Source organism: Artibeus jamaicensis, unplaced genomic scaffold, assembly GCF_021234435.1.
Source record: "Artibeus jamaicensis isolate MK-2021 breed Jamaican fruit bat unplaced genomic scaffold, CSHL_Jam_final contig_700, whole genome shotgun sequence".
NCBI classification, from domain to species: Eukaryota; Metazoa; Chordata; class Mammalia; order Chiroptera; family Phyllostomidae; genus Artibeus; species Artibeus jamaicensis.
In genome coordinates, this window is record NW_026521930.1 from 12,751,150 (window position 1) to 12,766,913 (window position 15,764).

The following is a 15,764-nucleotide window of genomic DNA, read 5'->3' on the forward strand; positions in this document are numbered from 1 at the left end:
CTTTAACCACCAATCAAAATGTAACTTCTTCACCCCCACCCCACCAATTATAGAAGTCCTTAGAACAAGGGACTCTCTTAGCCTCTCCTCTAGCCTCGTGGCTCTCACACTAGGGTGGGGTTGGGGGTAGGAGGGCCCTGGACACTTGGCTTCTGGCAGGGGGGCCTCTGGCCACCAGGTCCCCGGCCACCCCCTTTTGGCCACCCAGCCTCTTACTACCTGGCCACCCAGGCCTTTAGCCACCCTTGCTTTTGCTCTCCTATTCACTAATAAACTTTGCTTACATGATAATAGACTGGCTGACTTGTAATTCTTCACTGCATCGGTGAGAAGAATCCGGGTTTCTCTGGTAACAACACAAGGCAGGAGCTCTTGCTCCCCCAGCTTTTGGGTCTAGCCCTAACTCATGGGGACTTTTGTTCATCAAATACTCATGAAGCACTTATTATATGCTTGGCACTGCCAAGCATCGGGGATGCAACAGTGAGAAAAACCAGGAGTGGCCCCTGCTGCCCAGGGGCTCAGGATCTCTTGCACTAATTATCACACAGATAAACGCGGAAGCATGATGAGCACATGGAGCTGAGTGGCAGTTCTCACTTCGGAGGAAAAAGGAATCTGAAAAAAGAGTAAGAGGGCTCTTGGGTGTTGTGGGGTGGTACAGAGGTGAGGTTGGGGAGGAAAAGAAAAAAAGTAATGATTTCTGTTCGATATTATGTCCTGAGTGAAAGTCGGGGCAGACAGTTCCCGAGTCACCAGTGCTGCCTCTGATCTCTGAACTGTGTTCAAAGCCTACATGGTTACCTTCCCAAATCTCTCACGAAACTCCACTTAGAAGCGTCTTGAGAGCTAATTTGTAAAACATACTTGCAGAAGGTAAATGAGAGGACAGAGTAAATCTCATTACCCCTTTTGGATGGGAAACACCAGAGGCCTGCTCAGCTAGGAGAACAAGGGAGGAGGATTAATTCTAATTGAATGTATTCTCTCATATCTGTTGTGCTTCTTCCACAACCAAGTGAACACAGGATCCGAAACAAAAATCGTTCATCTTTTGTTCCTGAAATACTGTTGATTTAAATGAAGAAGAAGCTGTGCTGTGGTTATTGCTGTGTTTTTACATAGAATTAATAGTTTCTGCCCTGGCTGGTGTAGCTCAGTGGATTGAGTGTGGGCCTGCGAACCACAAGATCGCGGTTCGATTCCCAGTCAGGGCACATGTCTGGGTTGCAGGCCGGTCCCCTGCAGGCCAGTTCCCAGCAGGGGACGAACGAAAGGCAACCAAACATCGATGTTTCTCTCCCTCTCTCCTTCCCTTCCCCTCTAAAGAAATAAAAAATAAAATCTTAAAAAAAAATAGTTTCTTGTTCTGAGATGTTGCATAAATCCTCTTTAGTCACAGTGTCCTGAGAAGGAGTCACCTGTGATCCAACTATGAATCTTAACTTTGAGTCTTGTTCCTAAAAGGATGTCCTTGGGAGCCGGGCCAGGTGTGGTGGTTTATTCTTGTTTCGACCAGCTCTCCGCCTGTAGGAGAAAACCAATGGGAATGGATCAGTTAAACTCATAAATATAGGGCTTATTTTATGAACACACATCATAGCTATTAATTACCTTTCCCCTGTGGAGCAAAAAGACCTGTATAGTCAATGTTACAATAATACTATAGGATGTTATATTAAGATATTAATCAACCTAGGCTGGCCCAACTTTTCCGAATGCCACAGATGGGAGGCAGATTGGGGAAGGACCCTGAGTGGGCAACAGCATTGATCTGCACCCAGAAGAAAACTATCTTTGCATGTGAGTTCTCAGGAGCAACAAAGGTAATACATTCCAGGTCTGAATCTGGAAGGATCAAGGCACCGAAGGTATGTTTAATGTTCTGTGGACCTCAAAGGTGTGGTATATTCAGGTGTAAGTGACAATTAGGACTGCTCTTTAACCCAAGTAAAAATTCTAGGTGGTGGTAATATGGAGAGAAGCATTAGGATACATCCCAGTGGTCCTTCCAGTGGCAAGAGGGAAGCTATGCTAAAGATTCAGCTTCTGGATGTGAGGATTTCAATAATAAAATGTCTGTATGGAATGGCTGCCTTTTATAAATTAAGCTGTGGGCATGGCAATTTAATCAGTACCTTGCAGTTTTTCCTGTACCTCTCCTATGGCTCATGGTTTCAGTGAAAAAAGACCAATTGATTTCTTTCTAAAATATTGCTTCAGGGTGTAGAGACCTTTATAGGTCATGTTTCAAGTTACAGGATTTTATAGTTTAAATATAAGTTATATTATATGTGGGCTTTGAAATGTAGTTAAGTTTAAGTAAAGTTCCAACTTTCCTTAGTTTATAGTGTTCCTCATGCTATGTTGAAGTAGCAGAATGGTCAGGATGGGGTGTAATAACACAGGAGGCTCAGTCTAATGATAAATGATTGAGATACAGAAAGCAGTGCACCCGGATCATATAATGTGCTTTGATGGGTGGCAGGACCAATATTATGGGTTGAATTATGTCCCCCCGAAAGATACCTGGGAACGTGACCTTATTTGTAAATAGGGTCTTTGCAGATATGATTAAGATGAGATCCTATTGGATTACAGGGAGCCCTAAATCCCATGACTGGTGCCCTTAGAAGACAGAGACACAGGGAGGAGGCGGCTGTGTGACAGTGGAGGCAGAGACTGGAGAAAGAACACCAAGGATTGCTGGCAACCACCAAGGCTAGAAGAGGCAAGGAAGGGTCCTTCCCCACAGGTTTCAGAGGGACCATGGCCCTACCAACACTTTGATTTTGGACTTCTAGCCTCCAGATCCGTGTGAAACAATACATTTCTGTGTTTTAAGCCACCTGGTTTTGGTGCTTTGTTATGGCAACCCTAGAATACTACAAACGGTGCATAATTTGGGGCAGGGGGTGGGGGAGGTAGTGCACAAAGAAAATGCAGGGTCCTTGTTGAAAATTAAGAATTTTGAGACTGTGACAGTAGATTATTAAACAGAGCTGGTGGCTCTTCTGAGTCCTGGGCCCAAGCTGGCTCTGGTTGCTGGGTTCTCAAAGTGCTGGGCGCCCTGTGGCAGGAAATGGTCGACACGGATTCTCACTTTGTGCACCAACCACAGGAAACCCAAAGGCTACTCACCTCTTGTTCCGACGAAGGGCTATGCATATCATGCTAGTGATAAACAGAACTTCAAGAACTCCTGTGACCACCCCAAGACCTATTGCCATGTCTCTGAGAGCAGAGGCCTTCTGCATCTCTCCTCCTGTTGAAAAAAAGTCAGATGGTTTTTACGTGTCCGATTATTAAGATGCCATTCCAGCTGCTCCTGGGTCCCTGGGAAGTTTCCCATCCAGGCAGTAGTGAATATTAATTATGGAAATGAAATGTACATTTAACCCAAGAAAGTGCTCACTGTAGAGAAATCTCACAGGGCAAGTTGTTGAAATCCGATTTACTAAATGGCCTATTTGCCAAATGACCCATTTGCCTAATGACTGCTTTGCCAAATGACCAATTTGCTAAAAGCCAATTCACGGAGAATCAGTTGTGGGATGTCCTGCCTATCGGTAACTGATGGTCAGACACACCTTATGCTGGCTGCCAATGTATTATGGGACAGAAGGAGGGTACAGATAGTTGAGCAAAACCCTAACGTTAAAAAAATCCTTAATAATTTTGTGAAGCGGTCATTTATTTAATTAGTTTTCTGCAAAATGGCCTGCTGTCTGTAAGTTCATAAGAAGATCATGAGCAGTGGCTTGGAAGAAGGGAAAAGGGCGCAGGAAGCTGTTCTTTATACTCTGTTCCAGTTGAGGGTGGTTGCTCCAAGCACTTGATAAATCATCAGGCAGTATCTAAGTCTCTCCAGGCAGAAGGAAAGCTGGCCAGTGTTTGCAAACAACTGAATCCCAGAGATGATTCATTTATTCCTTTCTATCACCCAGATTTGCAATTTTGAAGTCTTGAGAATTATCAACCTCATCATTTACAGGAACCCCTGCCCATTTTTTTTTCCAGCAAGGAGTGGAATGGGCAAGCAGCATTTTTCTAGGCACCAGCATGCACGGAATTGTAGAAGGAAGGCTAATTTTTGGTATTTATAAGGGGAATCTGGGGGGCAGACTGAACATAATTTCTGAGGATCGGAAGGATTACTCTCTAACTTCCTCTGTGGGGAGCCTTCCATTTGCCCCGGAGGCACTCTGTAAAATCTCACCAGTAGGTCCTCTGCTGTCTTTTTAGAGCTGCTGATATCTTGTTCTGGGGGTGCAGAAGCTGCTGGGAAACAGGACTATTGTGCTTGATCTCACCCCCTCCCCAGGAGACTCCATTATGAATCTATTCTTTCTCAGGACAGAACAGACTACACTGCCAGTTTTCTTGTGGTTGCTTTTGTATCCCACCTGGCTGCCGGTCATGAGAGTCCACAAGCATTTCCTGGGTAACTGCCAGGGAGCCGTTGTTGGGTTCGGGGGTAACCCCCAGGAGCTTACACATGAGTGGGTAGATATGTATGCTGTCAAAAGGGTCGGCCAGGTGATTCTTCTTGAAATTTGGCCCGAAAGCTCTGAATATGATCTTCATGTCCATGTGGACATTATCAAAGCCATGATCTCCTTTGTTGAAATATATTATAACTCGCTGAAAAATAACAACAAAAAAGCCATTTTAGATCCCTATTCATTGAAAGAAAACTGCCCCTTATGTAGTAGACCTCTCTGCCTAGTTTTAGGAATTGTATCTCTACCTCTTGTGGCTAAGGGCAAGAGATGACCTTTGGAATGCCAGCCGCAGGAGACAAAGCCAGTCTCTGGTAGCAAAGGCTGCCTCAGTTCCTCTCCCTGCCCCCAAAGCTTGGTCGGAAGTCAATGACGGCTAAGACCCCTCACAGCGGGGGGCAACCTAAGCCAGACTCGATCACTTGGGAGGCCATCATGGGAAGGACTCAGGGGACTGCAACAGAGAGCAATGGACTCTCACCCCCCAGCTTTGTCAAAGCCTGAGTCCCCATGTTCTCTGGGAGAAGCGCTTCCTGGCTCTAATCCCCTTAAGCCTGAATACCTGATGGGGAGAGGTGCTGCAGCTCCTTGCCTGGCCAGAGTGTGCCCTGGGAAAAATCTGGAATCACAAAGACTTGCTGATAAACCTGTGAAATCTGCTCTGCTAAGAGTGCTTTCATTCAGATGATAAGGGTCCGAGAGGAAATGGGCATGTCTCCCAAAGTTTCTGCAACTCTCTTCCTGCCAGACACTAAGCCCTCAGATATCTTTGTAATGTTATCTACTGTTTGATCCTTGTCACCCTGTATTCCTGTGTATTACAACCCAATAAAAGGCTATGGAGAAAGGCCCTCGGGGCCTTTTTCTCCCCAGAGAAACTGGCCACAGCCCATTCCTCCATCCCCAAACAGATCTCATCTTGTCTCGGCCATATTTATTCATTCACGCGTGTCCATGGCACTGGGGGGACCTCGCGAAAGTAGTCACCCCCTACACCCTTAGTTAATATGCTTGTCAGATCCACAAAATCTTTGGAAATTTAAATGACAGGGAAGGACACTGCTTTTAGCAGTGGCAGAGAGAAGAGCAAAAAATGACAGACAGATCTTCAAGAAAGCATGCCCATTAGAAACAGCAAGAAGATAATGATAACAATACTGACAATAACAATAAACTCAAGCATAGAGCTCTTACCATGTACAATGAATGGTTCTGAATGCTTTATACATATATGTTAACTTTTTTTACCCTCCCAGTGGCCCAGCAAGGGATGATATTTTCATCATCCCTATTTTGAAGATAATGAAAACCAAGGAGCTTGCTTGGAGTCATGTAGTAGCAAGATTTGGAGCGGATATCTGAATCCAGACTGCCTGGTTCTAGAGTCAAGTACCTGAACTTTGCCGCATAAAATGCACATTTTTTTTTTTGCCCAAAAGTTTTAGGGAAAAAGGAGGATACACATTATGCATGGGTGCAATGATTACATACTATGGGCCTAGTAATCCCATACATAATGCACACCAAAACATGGGTGTGCATTACACACGGCAAGATACGGTAATTTTTTTATGGCACAGAAGTGGGTATATATATTTTTTAGAATGGGGGAAGGTTCAGAAAGGACGGAATAAGGACTGTAGGTAATTGTTTAATGGACGACAGATAGGTTTTTGTCTGTGCCCCTTTTCAAATGACTAAGCGACATCAGTCACAACATTGCTTATATTTTGTTACGACCAACCAATATTCTAGCATGTAAGAAATGTGATGCTCTGTGCTTTGGAAAGTTGGTCTCATATTTGGCCTGCTTAACAGAGAAAGCTCCTGTCACTCAGCTCAGGCTCCCTTGCTCTTGCTGAAGAAACCAGTCCAAAGACCTTTGAGGCCATGGGGCAGCCCATCAAGAGCAAGTGCCTGAGTGATGGCCTCATGTGGTTTGTAGGCTCCTTAGTACCTGCAGAGAGAAGATAGCATCCACTCCACACCTCAAGGCAGGCAGGTTGATGGGATTAGAGAAAGTATACTCAGTGGGATGTACTGAGACCAAAGAACATTCTCTCTTAATGGTCAGTTTGCCAGAAGATTAAACTGATCACAGCATTCTATTCTCTCAAACTATCCAGTTGGTCATACTGGGAATGTGACTGTCCCACTGAAAAACTGTATATCACTTGCAACCTGTTACATCATGAACCAGGTTTACAAAGAGGCCATTGACTCTGGAATCTCTTCTTGGAAAGGCCTTAGCTTTGGACATACATCCTCAGTGTTTTGGGCTACTTGAGGGATTACAAAATACCAATAAGCTGTTGCATTTTATTGTGAGTACTTCTATCACCATTAGACAATAAACCAATGAGTTTTACAATACTTGTTATACTCAGGACTTGTAGCAAGCTGAGAGTATACAGTTTGTAGACATAATCATAATGTTTGGCTTCTGTCCACAGCGTCAAACAGGGATTCTTCAAGCTGTACCTGAGACGGCCTTTTGTTGTGGGTGTTTAAATATCACCTCAACTTTGTTCTGCCATGAATTATTGGTTGGTAGGTAGCAAAAACTGCACCATTTCACTTACATCTCACAGTTAGCATTGATTTTGGTATTTTCTTCTTTAGACCTGCTTATTTTTCTCATGACAGCTTTGTTGAGATACAAGTCATATACCATACAATTTACTCATGTAAAATATCCAATGGTTTTTACTGTGTTTACAGAGCTGTCCAACTAGCACCACAATCACGTTTAGAAGATTTCTATCACCCCCCCAAAAGAAACCCTGTGGCTTTTTTAGTCATTCCCTATTTGTCCCCAAGTCCTCCCTACCCCTGACCCTAGACAACCACCGATCTGTGTTCTGTCTGTAGATTTGTAGATTTGCCTCTTCCAGACATTGTATTTAAATGGAATCATACAATATGTGGTATTTTGTATCTAACTTCTTTTACTGGGCATAATTTCCTTAAGGTTCATTCAATGTTGTAGCACATACCAGGACTTTGTTCCCGTTAATGGCTATATAACATTCCACTGTATGAATGTACCATATTTGCTCATCCATTCATCAGTTGGTAGGCATTTGGGTTATTTTCACTGTTTGGTTATTGTGAGTGATGCTGCTGTGAGCATTTGTCTATAAATTTTTATGTGAACAGATTGCTTTTTAAAAAAATTATCTATTTTCAGAGAGGGAAGGAAGGGAGGAGAAGGAGAGAGGTGAAGGGAGAGGTGTGGTTGCCTCTAGCATGCACCTCACCCATCCCACAACCCAGGCATATGCCCTGACTGGGAATCGAACCAGCTACCCTTTGGTTCACAGGCCAGCACTCAAGCCACTGAACCACACCATCCAGGGCTGCTTTTTTAAAAAATTAAACAGCAAACAGGTGCAAAGGGGAACCAGGAGATTTTTGTGTGTATGTATGTGACTCTCCTGGTGATCTGTGCACAATAATCAAGCATTCAGGCTTGGGTTTAGACCTCAGGCTTAAACATATATTCCCAAATCACTTCTCTCTAGCTCTGGTTTCTTCCTCATGAAACTGAGGGAGATAAGAGCACCTGTCTTTAGGGTTGTTGGAAAGGAAATAGAAAACTCATATTAAGATTTTGGCACAGTGCTAGACACCAGTGACGTTTGTCATTATTACTGCATAATGCTAACATGGGCTGTGGGGTGGGGTGCTGGGGAACACATAGACAACAGTGGGTTACCACTCATTACGCATGCACTTATATTTTGATGTTTTCCAGAACCATCCCTCCCTAGTGGTTGTCTCCCAGATCCAAGACTACTTAATTCATTTTAGAATCAACTCACCCCATTAATGGAATAACCAGAGTCAGCAAACATTACAATTGGCAAGACCCGCTCATGCTTAGCAAAATGGAAGCATTCTGGAAAGTCCTTCTTCTTATAGACATTGAGATGAGGGTGTGCATTCTTCAGTGCTTGGTAAAGGGCAGGATCATCCCAAAGCCTCCATAGTCCACAATATCAAACTTGACCAAGTCCTTGAACCTGATGTAGTTGGTCAAGAGGATCTCAGTGACATTGGGCTGCTTTTTCACTGTGGTCATGCCGTGGTCTGATGTGATGATGACATTGAGGTGATCGGTCAAGCTGTGCCTCTCAATGGCTTCCAGTAGGTACCCGATGGTTCTGTCAATTTGCTGAATAATTACCCTTCGGTTTTCCGTCTCAGGCCCAAACCTGTGCCCCACGATATCTGGCTCTCCATAGTACAGAGTCACAAAGTCGAAGTCTTCCTTAGTGAACCAGTTCATTACAATGTCAATGTTCTCCCTCCACTCTGTCTCGTTGCTGTTCGGGTGAGAGTAAGACTCCACCAGGGACCTCTGGATGGTTTCCCCTTTGTATTTACCACCTCCCCCAGGATAGTGGAATGATGCTGTCTTCCTGCCCTGCAAGCACAAGAAGAAAATTCCATCAAGACCATTTCTCATAATAAGCAAAGCCCAAGTTGTTAACATCCCTGCCCTTGTCCAGAGGTTTTGAAAGCATGTGTGGTTTGGAGTCATGGGGTTTAGACGTGGGGTGAAGCCAAGGATTTAATTCTTGGCTTCACCAGGATTTCACTGAATCTAAACCCCCATTAGTTGAAAGACACACCACAATTTTAGACACTAGTAGGAAGAACAATGCTGCCAATGAAATCATGACACTCCAGTGATTGGAAGATGTATTCTAACTTCAGAGATGGAAAAATGAAAAAAAAAAAAGGTCCTTAGAATGGAGGAAAATGGCTTTCTAAGCTGGTGAGAGTGAGTTCTTTAATTTCTTATGATTCACTGTTTCTACATGTAAAAACGCCCAAAAGTTGATGGAATTTTTGTGAGGTTTGAGCTAGATAATTTGAAGACGAAGTATTGGGCACATAGTAGGCACTGTTTGCCTCTGGATATAACAAGCCACTGAAGACCTGGCTCAGTGTGTGTAGTGGACAGTTAATATGTTTGCCTGCCCAGCACCCACTCCCCTGTCTGCTGGTTAGTCCTGACTTTTCCTGGAGACTCTTCTCTCTGTCCTTGTCCCATGCCAGGCTCAGGATGTGTTGGTTCTACATCTGGCTCCTGATGTGGGATGAGGCTCTAGCTTGGCTACAGAGGACACTGCATCATCTGGCCACTGTAGCTGGTTCAGCCTTGGGACCATATTGCAATAAAGGTAACGAAATACAATCTTGGGACTTCCTCTGGAGCTGTTGGAGAGGAAAGAAGCTGCCCTACTGGTTCCCATATCTAATTCCTTTAAACTTTGTGGGTGTTTGCAAGAAGGGGGAGATTTGTATCTTGTTCTCTGTGCAGATGTTTGCTCAACCACTGGGCCTGATGAGCTGCCTAGAGGCAGAACAATATGGCAGTTAAAAGTGTGTTCTGATGCTGGATTGCCTGGTTATATCCTTTTCCACCACTTGGATGCATGCTACAGTCTCCACCTCAGTTTCCACATCTGTAAAACTGTGATGATTATGCCACTTCATGAACTGGCTATGAGGACTAAATGCATATAGAGCACATTAGTAACTATTTAATGAGCTTAGCTTTTATTTTGCCTGGAGACAAAGAGCATTGGGCAAGGAGGCATGGCCAGGTGAAGATGGGCCAATGATTGTTTTCTTTAGTTTCTATCACCTGTGGGGCACTGAAGGCGAGCCTAGAATATACCTGTGTACCCCAGGGCTCGGGACTACAGACAGGGAAGATGAGGTGGAGGCCTTCGGTAATGGCAGAAATGACTGCAGAATGGGACATCGGGCTCTTTACATAGGAGGAATGGGTGAGTTGGTCATGAAATGTGGCTGAGTTTTGCAAGGCCCCAGAGAAGCCTGGGTTTGCTGCTTGGCACTGAGACTCCTGTCAGTGGGGCCTGGTGACCTTTGTTGAGATCTGGGAAATTGAGAACATAGCCTGACCACAGCAAAACAGGCTGATTGTAATCTGTTTAGTTTTGAATTTTGAAACCCCACCCTGTTCCTGCGGGGTCTCTGTCAGCAAACAGCTAACTGCCACGTCTGCTTCTGTTTAACGCTTGCTTGCTCATCCCTATATAAGGACTTAGCTGTAAGCGCTCGGCGTGACTCTCATCTGCAGCCCTTTTGGGCACCGTGTCTCCGGACAGCCCGAGAGTTCGCCCCTGCGCAGGTTAAGCTTGGCCAATAAAATAAGATCAAAACCCTAAAAGGTCTTTGAAAATTATTCTCCCATCCGGTGGATATAACGCCTTCACCCCTCTATGTCAGGCCACGGGTATCTAGGCAGGGCAACAACTTACAGCCAACAGGAAAAGGCTCCTTACAATCTGTCACAGGAGTTGCTGATATCTCTTTCTTCTCCTGCTCTCTAGAGAGTAAACCAGGGACAGGTGTGTGTGTATCTAAAGGAGTAGAGAACATCGGCCATGCTCCTTCTACCCCAGGCTGCTGGGGCCACCAGGGGGTCTGTGGAGAGGCTAGGAGACATACGGGGAGGGGAACTTTGACTGGGTTTTGAGATGAAGTTTCTACCATGAGCAGAACTGGGTCTTCAGAAATGAGGCTGTTTTAACAACACAGCTGACTGCAAAGTCATGAAGACATTCTTAAGTGATCTACTCCCCAGCAGGAGGGTGAGTTTTGGATAAAGCGTGGTAAAATAGTTTGGAAAAAAAATTCTATTCTGTATGCTCACCAATGTGTTGACAATGAGATGGAGACATTACTAAGTAGGTTCTGTTTTTGCAAAGCAGCTCCTCAACCAGGAATGGGCGCGTAGCAGGTACTCAATAGAGTTTTGGTTTTAGTGAATGAATGGCCTGCTTATCTGGGGAGCATATACTTTCCTTTACCTCAGCTAAGCTATTTCCTTGAGGGTTTTTCTGTGACACACCCTGTATCATCCTAGATTTGGGTATTCTGAAAGAACACTCTACAGGATGGTGTTAGTGTGACTACGGTATGTTGATTTGGTATGGAGATAAATGACTAGGAAGAATAATGGCCCCTGGGTTATGGCTATTTTGTCAATAAATGAACAGGAAAATATAATCAAGAGTAATACCAAAACATCCCATGTATGTTTGGGAAGTAAGAAAGCAATTTGGAAATTGTAGGAGATGCTAAGTGTGCCCCACCCAGATCCCCTTACTGGGCCAATACACTCACACCCATTTCTGTGAGTGTGGCTGCTAATGACTTTCAGCTACCTCATTATTTGGAAAATTACCCCACTCAAGTAGCCAAGACCTGTCTCACCTGGGAAAGTGTCCCATTTGCTCCTTTAGCCACAGCTGCCTGTGGACAGTGATTGACTGAAAGTAGGGCAAAAGATCAACTCTCTGGCCTTAGGGTGAGATAACTTTGAGGTTCAGTTTATGCTCCAGAGCTCCCCATGGGGTCAGGCCAAAACTGGTCTCCAGCCAGGACCACGTGCCACTTAGTTCTTTCCCTTGCCCTGTCAGTTTTCCTTATTCCCATCTTCCGAGACCTCTCTCTCAATGCATTACATGAACTGAATCCCTGCCTCAGGTTCTGCTTTCAGAAAACTTGACCTAAGACACAGTCTTAGTATTAAATACTTTGCAAGGCTCCAGGAGTTGTGCTGTCCTTAGCTATAGGTGAAATATTATCCCCTCCACCCTCCAGCATTCATTTTCTATTATCCCATTTTCCCTATAGTGCTTTCTCCAATATGAAATCATCTTGATTTGTTTACTTATTTACTGTCTATTTCTCTCTTCTAGAGACATCAGGGGACATGTCTATCTTGTTGACCACACTTTTCCTGGGAATTAGAACAGGCTTGACTCAGAGTAAGCACTATTGATTAAATGCATGCTGAATGAGTGAATGAATCATATCTTCTTTTGTTGGTATAAAACCCATCCTGTTCTCACTCCTGATTAACTTATGCAAATAGTTACAGAAACTCTCTTTTGGGTTTGACCATCTTATTTGTAACCTCCACAGGTAACACATTTCTTTTTGGATAATAGAATTTCTATGGTTGGTTTAACTTGCAAATCCTCTAATATTTATTTATCACATTTCTGATTGGCAATCAACATAATTCTCAGTTTTTAGTGACGGTGCTTTGTTTAACTCACATATAAATTGACTTTGCTCTGAATTATGGACTTGACTGGAAGGATGACACTTCTAACATTTCGCAGAATGTAGTTTGACTGGCTATTTTATTACTTAGAATAGCTGACATGGGTATTCTGAAGGACTTAGGTGGCCCTGCATATCCGGTAGAATTCCTGATGTTTGCATGTTAAGTCTCAGATGTTCCTAACTTGGAATTGAATTGTTCTCTTGTGCTGTATCCACAACACACACCTTTAAAGATATTCCAAGCTGTAGTCCTAGGAAACTGATTTTTCTCACTTGGTCCCATTGGAATTTTAGGAGCTGTGCTGCTCTGTGAAATGAGCTCCAGAGAGAAATGTGTGTGAGTGCACACACACACACACACACACTTGACTCTGTTTATTTGGGACTCATGATAATCAAAAGTGCTATTTTCAACAAATACTTCTGAGAAATAATCTGAGCCCTTAATTGGATGCAAAAGAGTTGGTATTTACTATTCTACCCTTTAATTAGCATAATCAGTGTTTCCAGTAGCAATAGCAATTGGAAAATCGCTAATTTTATTAGGTTCATTATTTTCCCTTAGCGTAATGTTGCATCAATGTGGCTATTACTTTTAAGTTGCTTTTTAAAAACAGGAGCTGGTACTTCCTACCAGGAAGTACTGTTGGGTTTTAAACAGACTCACCAAACTCTTCAGAATCATTAATTAGTGGAAAAGTTTCAATTTGGTTTTGCATTTTGTCTGGTCTCTTCCTTTAGGTGACCAAATTAATGTCACAGTGCACACGTTTTGTGAATGCCCTTGTGCTTTGGTGGGGAGTATGTGTGGCCGAGGAAAAGGAGTTTACTACTCATTCCAGGGAATGGTTGAGTGGATAGAGATGGACTCCATGTGTTTGAAATTCAAGTCAAAATAGGTTCTGGGTGTTTTCATTGCTTTTCTGTGCTAAGGAGGAGTTACTGAACAGAAGGCAGCTAGACATTTAAGATTCTGTTTTCTTCCCCTCCTACCCTTTTTGGAGGAGGGCTTGTTATTCTTAGAGCCTTTATAATGCATAATAAAGACAGGGTTTGGGTCAGTATTTGAATGCATTATCTTGTTATTCTAGGCAGATCTTGCCCACAGCTCTTCCAAGTTTGGAAACTCTCATCTAGGAGACCTGGCTTACAATGAGAATCAAGAACTATAGCTGCCCTCCCACCCTCTCCTCAAGTCCCCTCCTGGTAGTCACCTAGACTGTAGTCCTGTTACAGACTCTTGGCACCAATGAAGATCTTACTCAGGTCATCCTCTGCCTTGTCACTGCTTAATACGCTCTACCTTCTCCACAGAGAGGCAAAGCATGCCCCAGGCTTTTATGGTTTTCCTAGGTTTTATAGTCATGGCTGCCTGCCTTTCTCTGAGAATTAGAATTTGTGAATGTGGTGACATACCTTGGCCATTGATCACATTCAGTTTTGGGGGGTGCTCATTGCAAATCTGCACAATGGAGCCTCTCAGTTTATACCCTGACTAGTAGTGAAGTGCTGTGGGAATGTGAGTATACTTATGGGCTGTGAACAATGGACGCAAATGTGGTCAGGAATCCTATCTTTTATGCATCATCCACCAAGGCGTCTCAATTCTTGTGTATCTTGATGGACTCCAGCAGCATTAGTGTCACTGATGGAAAACATTTTAGTCACATTAAAGGTTCATGTATTAATCTCCACAAAGCTCACCAGGAAGGGACTTGGGAGAAGGATGGATTTTCCTAATGATGGATGTGGGGCAGGCCCCCTTCCTCCAGCCCTGCCTGGCAATACAAATGTGCTCCTGAATGGCATTTGGAGCCAGCAGTCCTGCTGTTCCTGGGGCAGTGACCTGGGGCTGCTGGTTTAATCTGATTGAAGTAACTTTTCTGCCAGCCCCTCAGGAGCTTGCTAATGGCCCTGGCCAGTGGCAGGAGCTGCCAGTGGCAGAATGAGATATACGAACTTGACATTCACATGCCAAACGAGTGGTGCGCTGTCAATTGCCTGGACCTGCACCAGATCCTCTTTCTGCACAATGACTTATGAATTAAACAAAGAGGAAAGCAACTCTGATTATGAACTGAGCAGAAAGAAACAAAGTCCTGCAAATAAATGGCAATGAGACAAGAACCATGAGTAAAAAAAGGACAGGAAAAGAGAATGCTATAAGAGGCTGCATGTCAGTGAACAAATACTATAGCAAGAGACTAAAGAGGCCTTGGGTTTAGAATAGTGAATTAAAGAAGTCTGTCCAGACCTCTCTAGCAGCTAGGCAAATGTTGTAAACTGCACTGCCATGGTTTTAGGAATTGTATCTTGATCCCTTGTGGCTAAGGGCAAGAGGGACAACCTCTGGAATGCCAGCTGCAGGAGACAAAGCTTGTCTCTGGTAGCAAACGCTGCCTTAGTTCTCTCCCTGACCCCAAAGCTTGGTCGGAAGTCAGTGCCGAGTAAGATCCCTCACAGTGGGGGGGAACCTAAGCCATACTTGTTCACTTGGGAGGCTTTCATGGAAGGACTTGGGGGGCTGCAAAAAAGAGCAATGGACTCTTGCCCCCCTGCTTTGTCCCCATGTAGGAGAAGCGCTTCCTGGCTCTAATCCCCTTAAGCCTGAATACCTATTGGGGACAGGTGCAGCTCCTTGCCTTCCTAGAGCGTGTCCTGGGGAAAAATCTGGCATCACAAAGACTCAGTGTGCTTTCATTCATGTGATAAGGGTCTGAGAGGAAATGAGTATGTCTCCCAAAGTTTCTGCAACTCTCTTCCTGACAGACACTGATTCAGACTCTGAAGCCCTCAGATATCTTTGAAATGTTATCTACTGTTTGATCCTTGCTGCCCTATATTCCTGTGTATTACAACCTGATAAAAGGCTATGGAGCAGGGGGCTTGGGGCCTTTTTCTCCTTGGAGAAACTGGCCACTGCTAGCCTTTGTCTCCCCTGAGAAACCGGCCACAGCCCACTCCTCCTCACCAAGCAGATCTCAGTATGTCTTGGCTGTATTCATTCACTTATGTCCGTGACACTCGGGGGGACTCGTGGAGAAGTCACTCCCACAGGCAAATAGCAGATTTACTATGAAATTCATGGTTAAGTTGATTTGGCCACAGAAATAGTATTATGTTATGATTAAGTGTTAACAGTGG

At 44.2% G+C, this 15,764-nt stretch overlaps 1 protein-coding gene across 1 annotated transcript in view; it reads right to left on the bottom strand.

Annotated features, from left to right (window-relative positions):
- Window positions 1-1,346: 1,346 nt before the first annotated feature.
- LOC119047987 (ectonucleotide pyrophosphatase/phosphodiesterase family member 7-like) overlaps window positions 1,347-15,764 on the bottom strand; it is a 40,032-nt gene continuing 25,614 nt past the window's right edge. Inside the window, 5 exon segments of the mRNA XM_037143478.2 lie at window positions 1,347-1,527; window positions 3,142-3,265; window positions 4,407-4,644; window positions 8,327-8,466; window positions 8,469-8,931. Coding sequence (XP_036999373.2) covers window positions 1,461-1,527; window positions 3,142-3,265; window positions 4,407-4,644; window positions 8,327-8,466; window positions 8,469-8,931 — 1,032 coding nt within the window. The 3' untranslated portion in view covers window positions 1,347-1,460.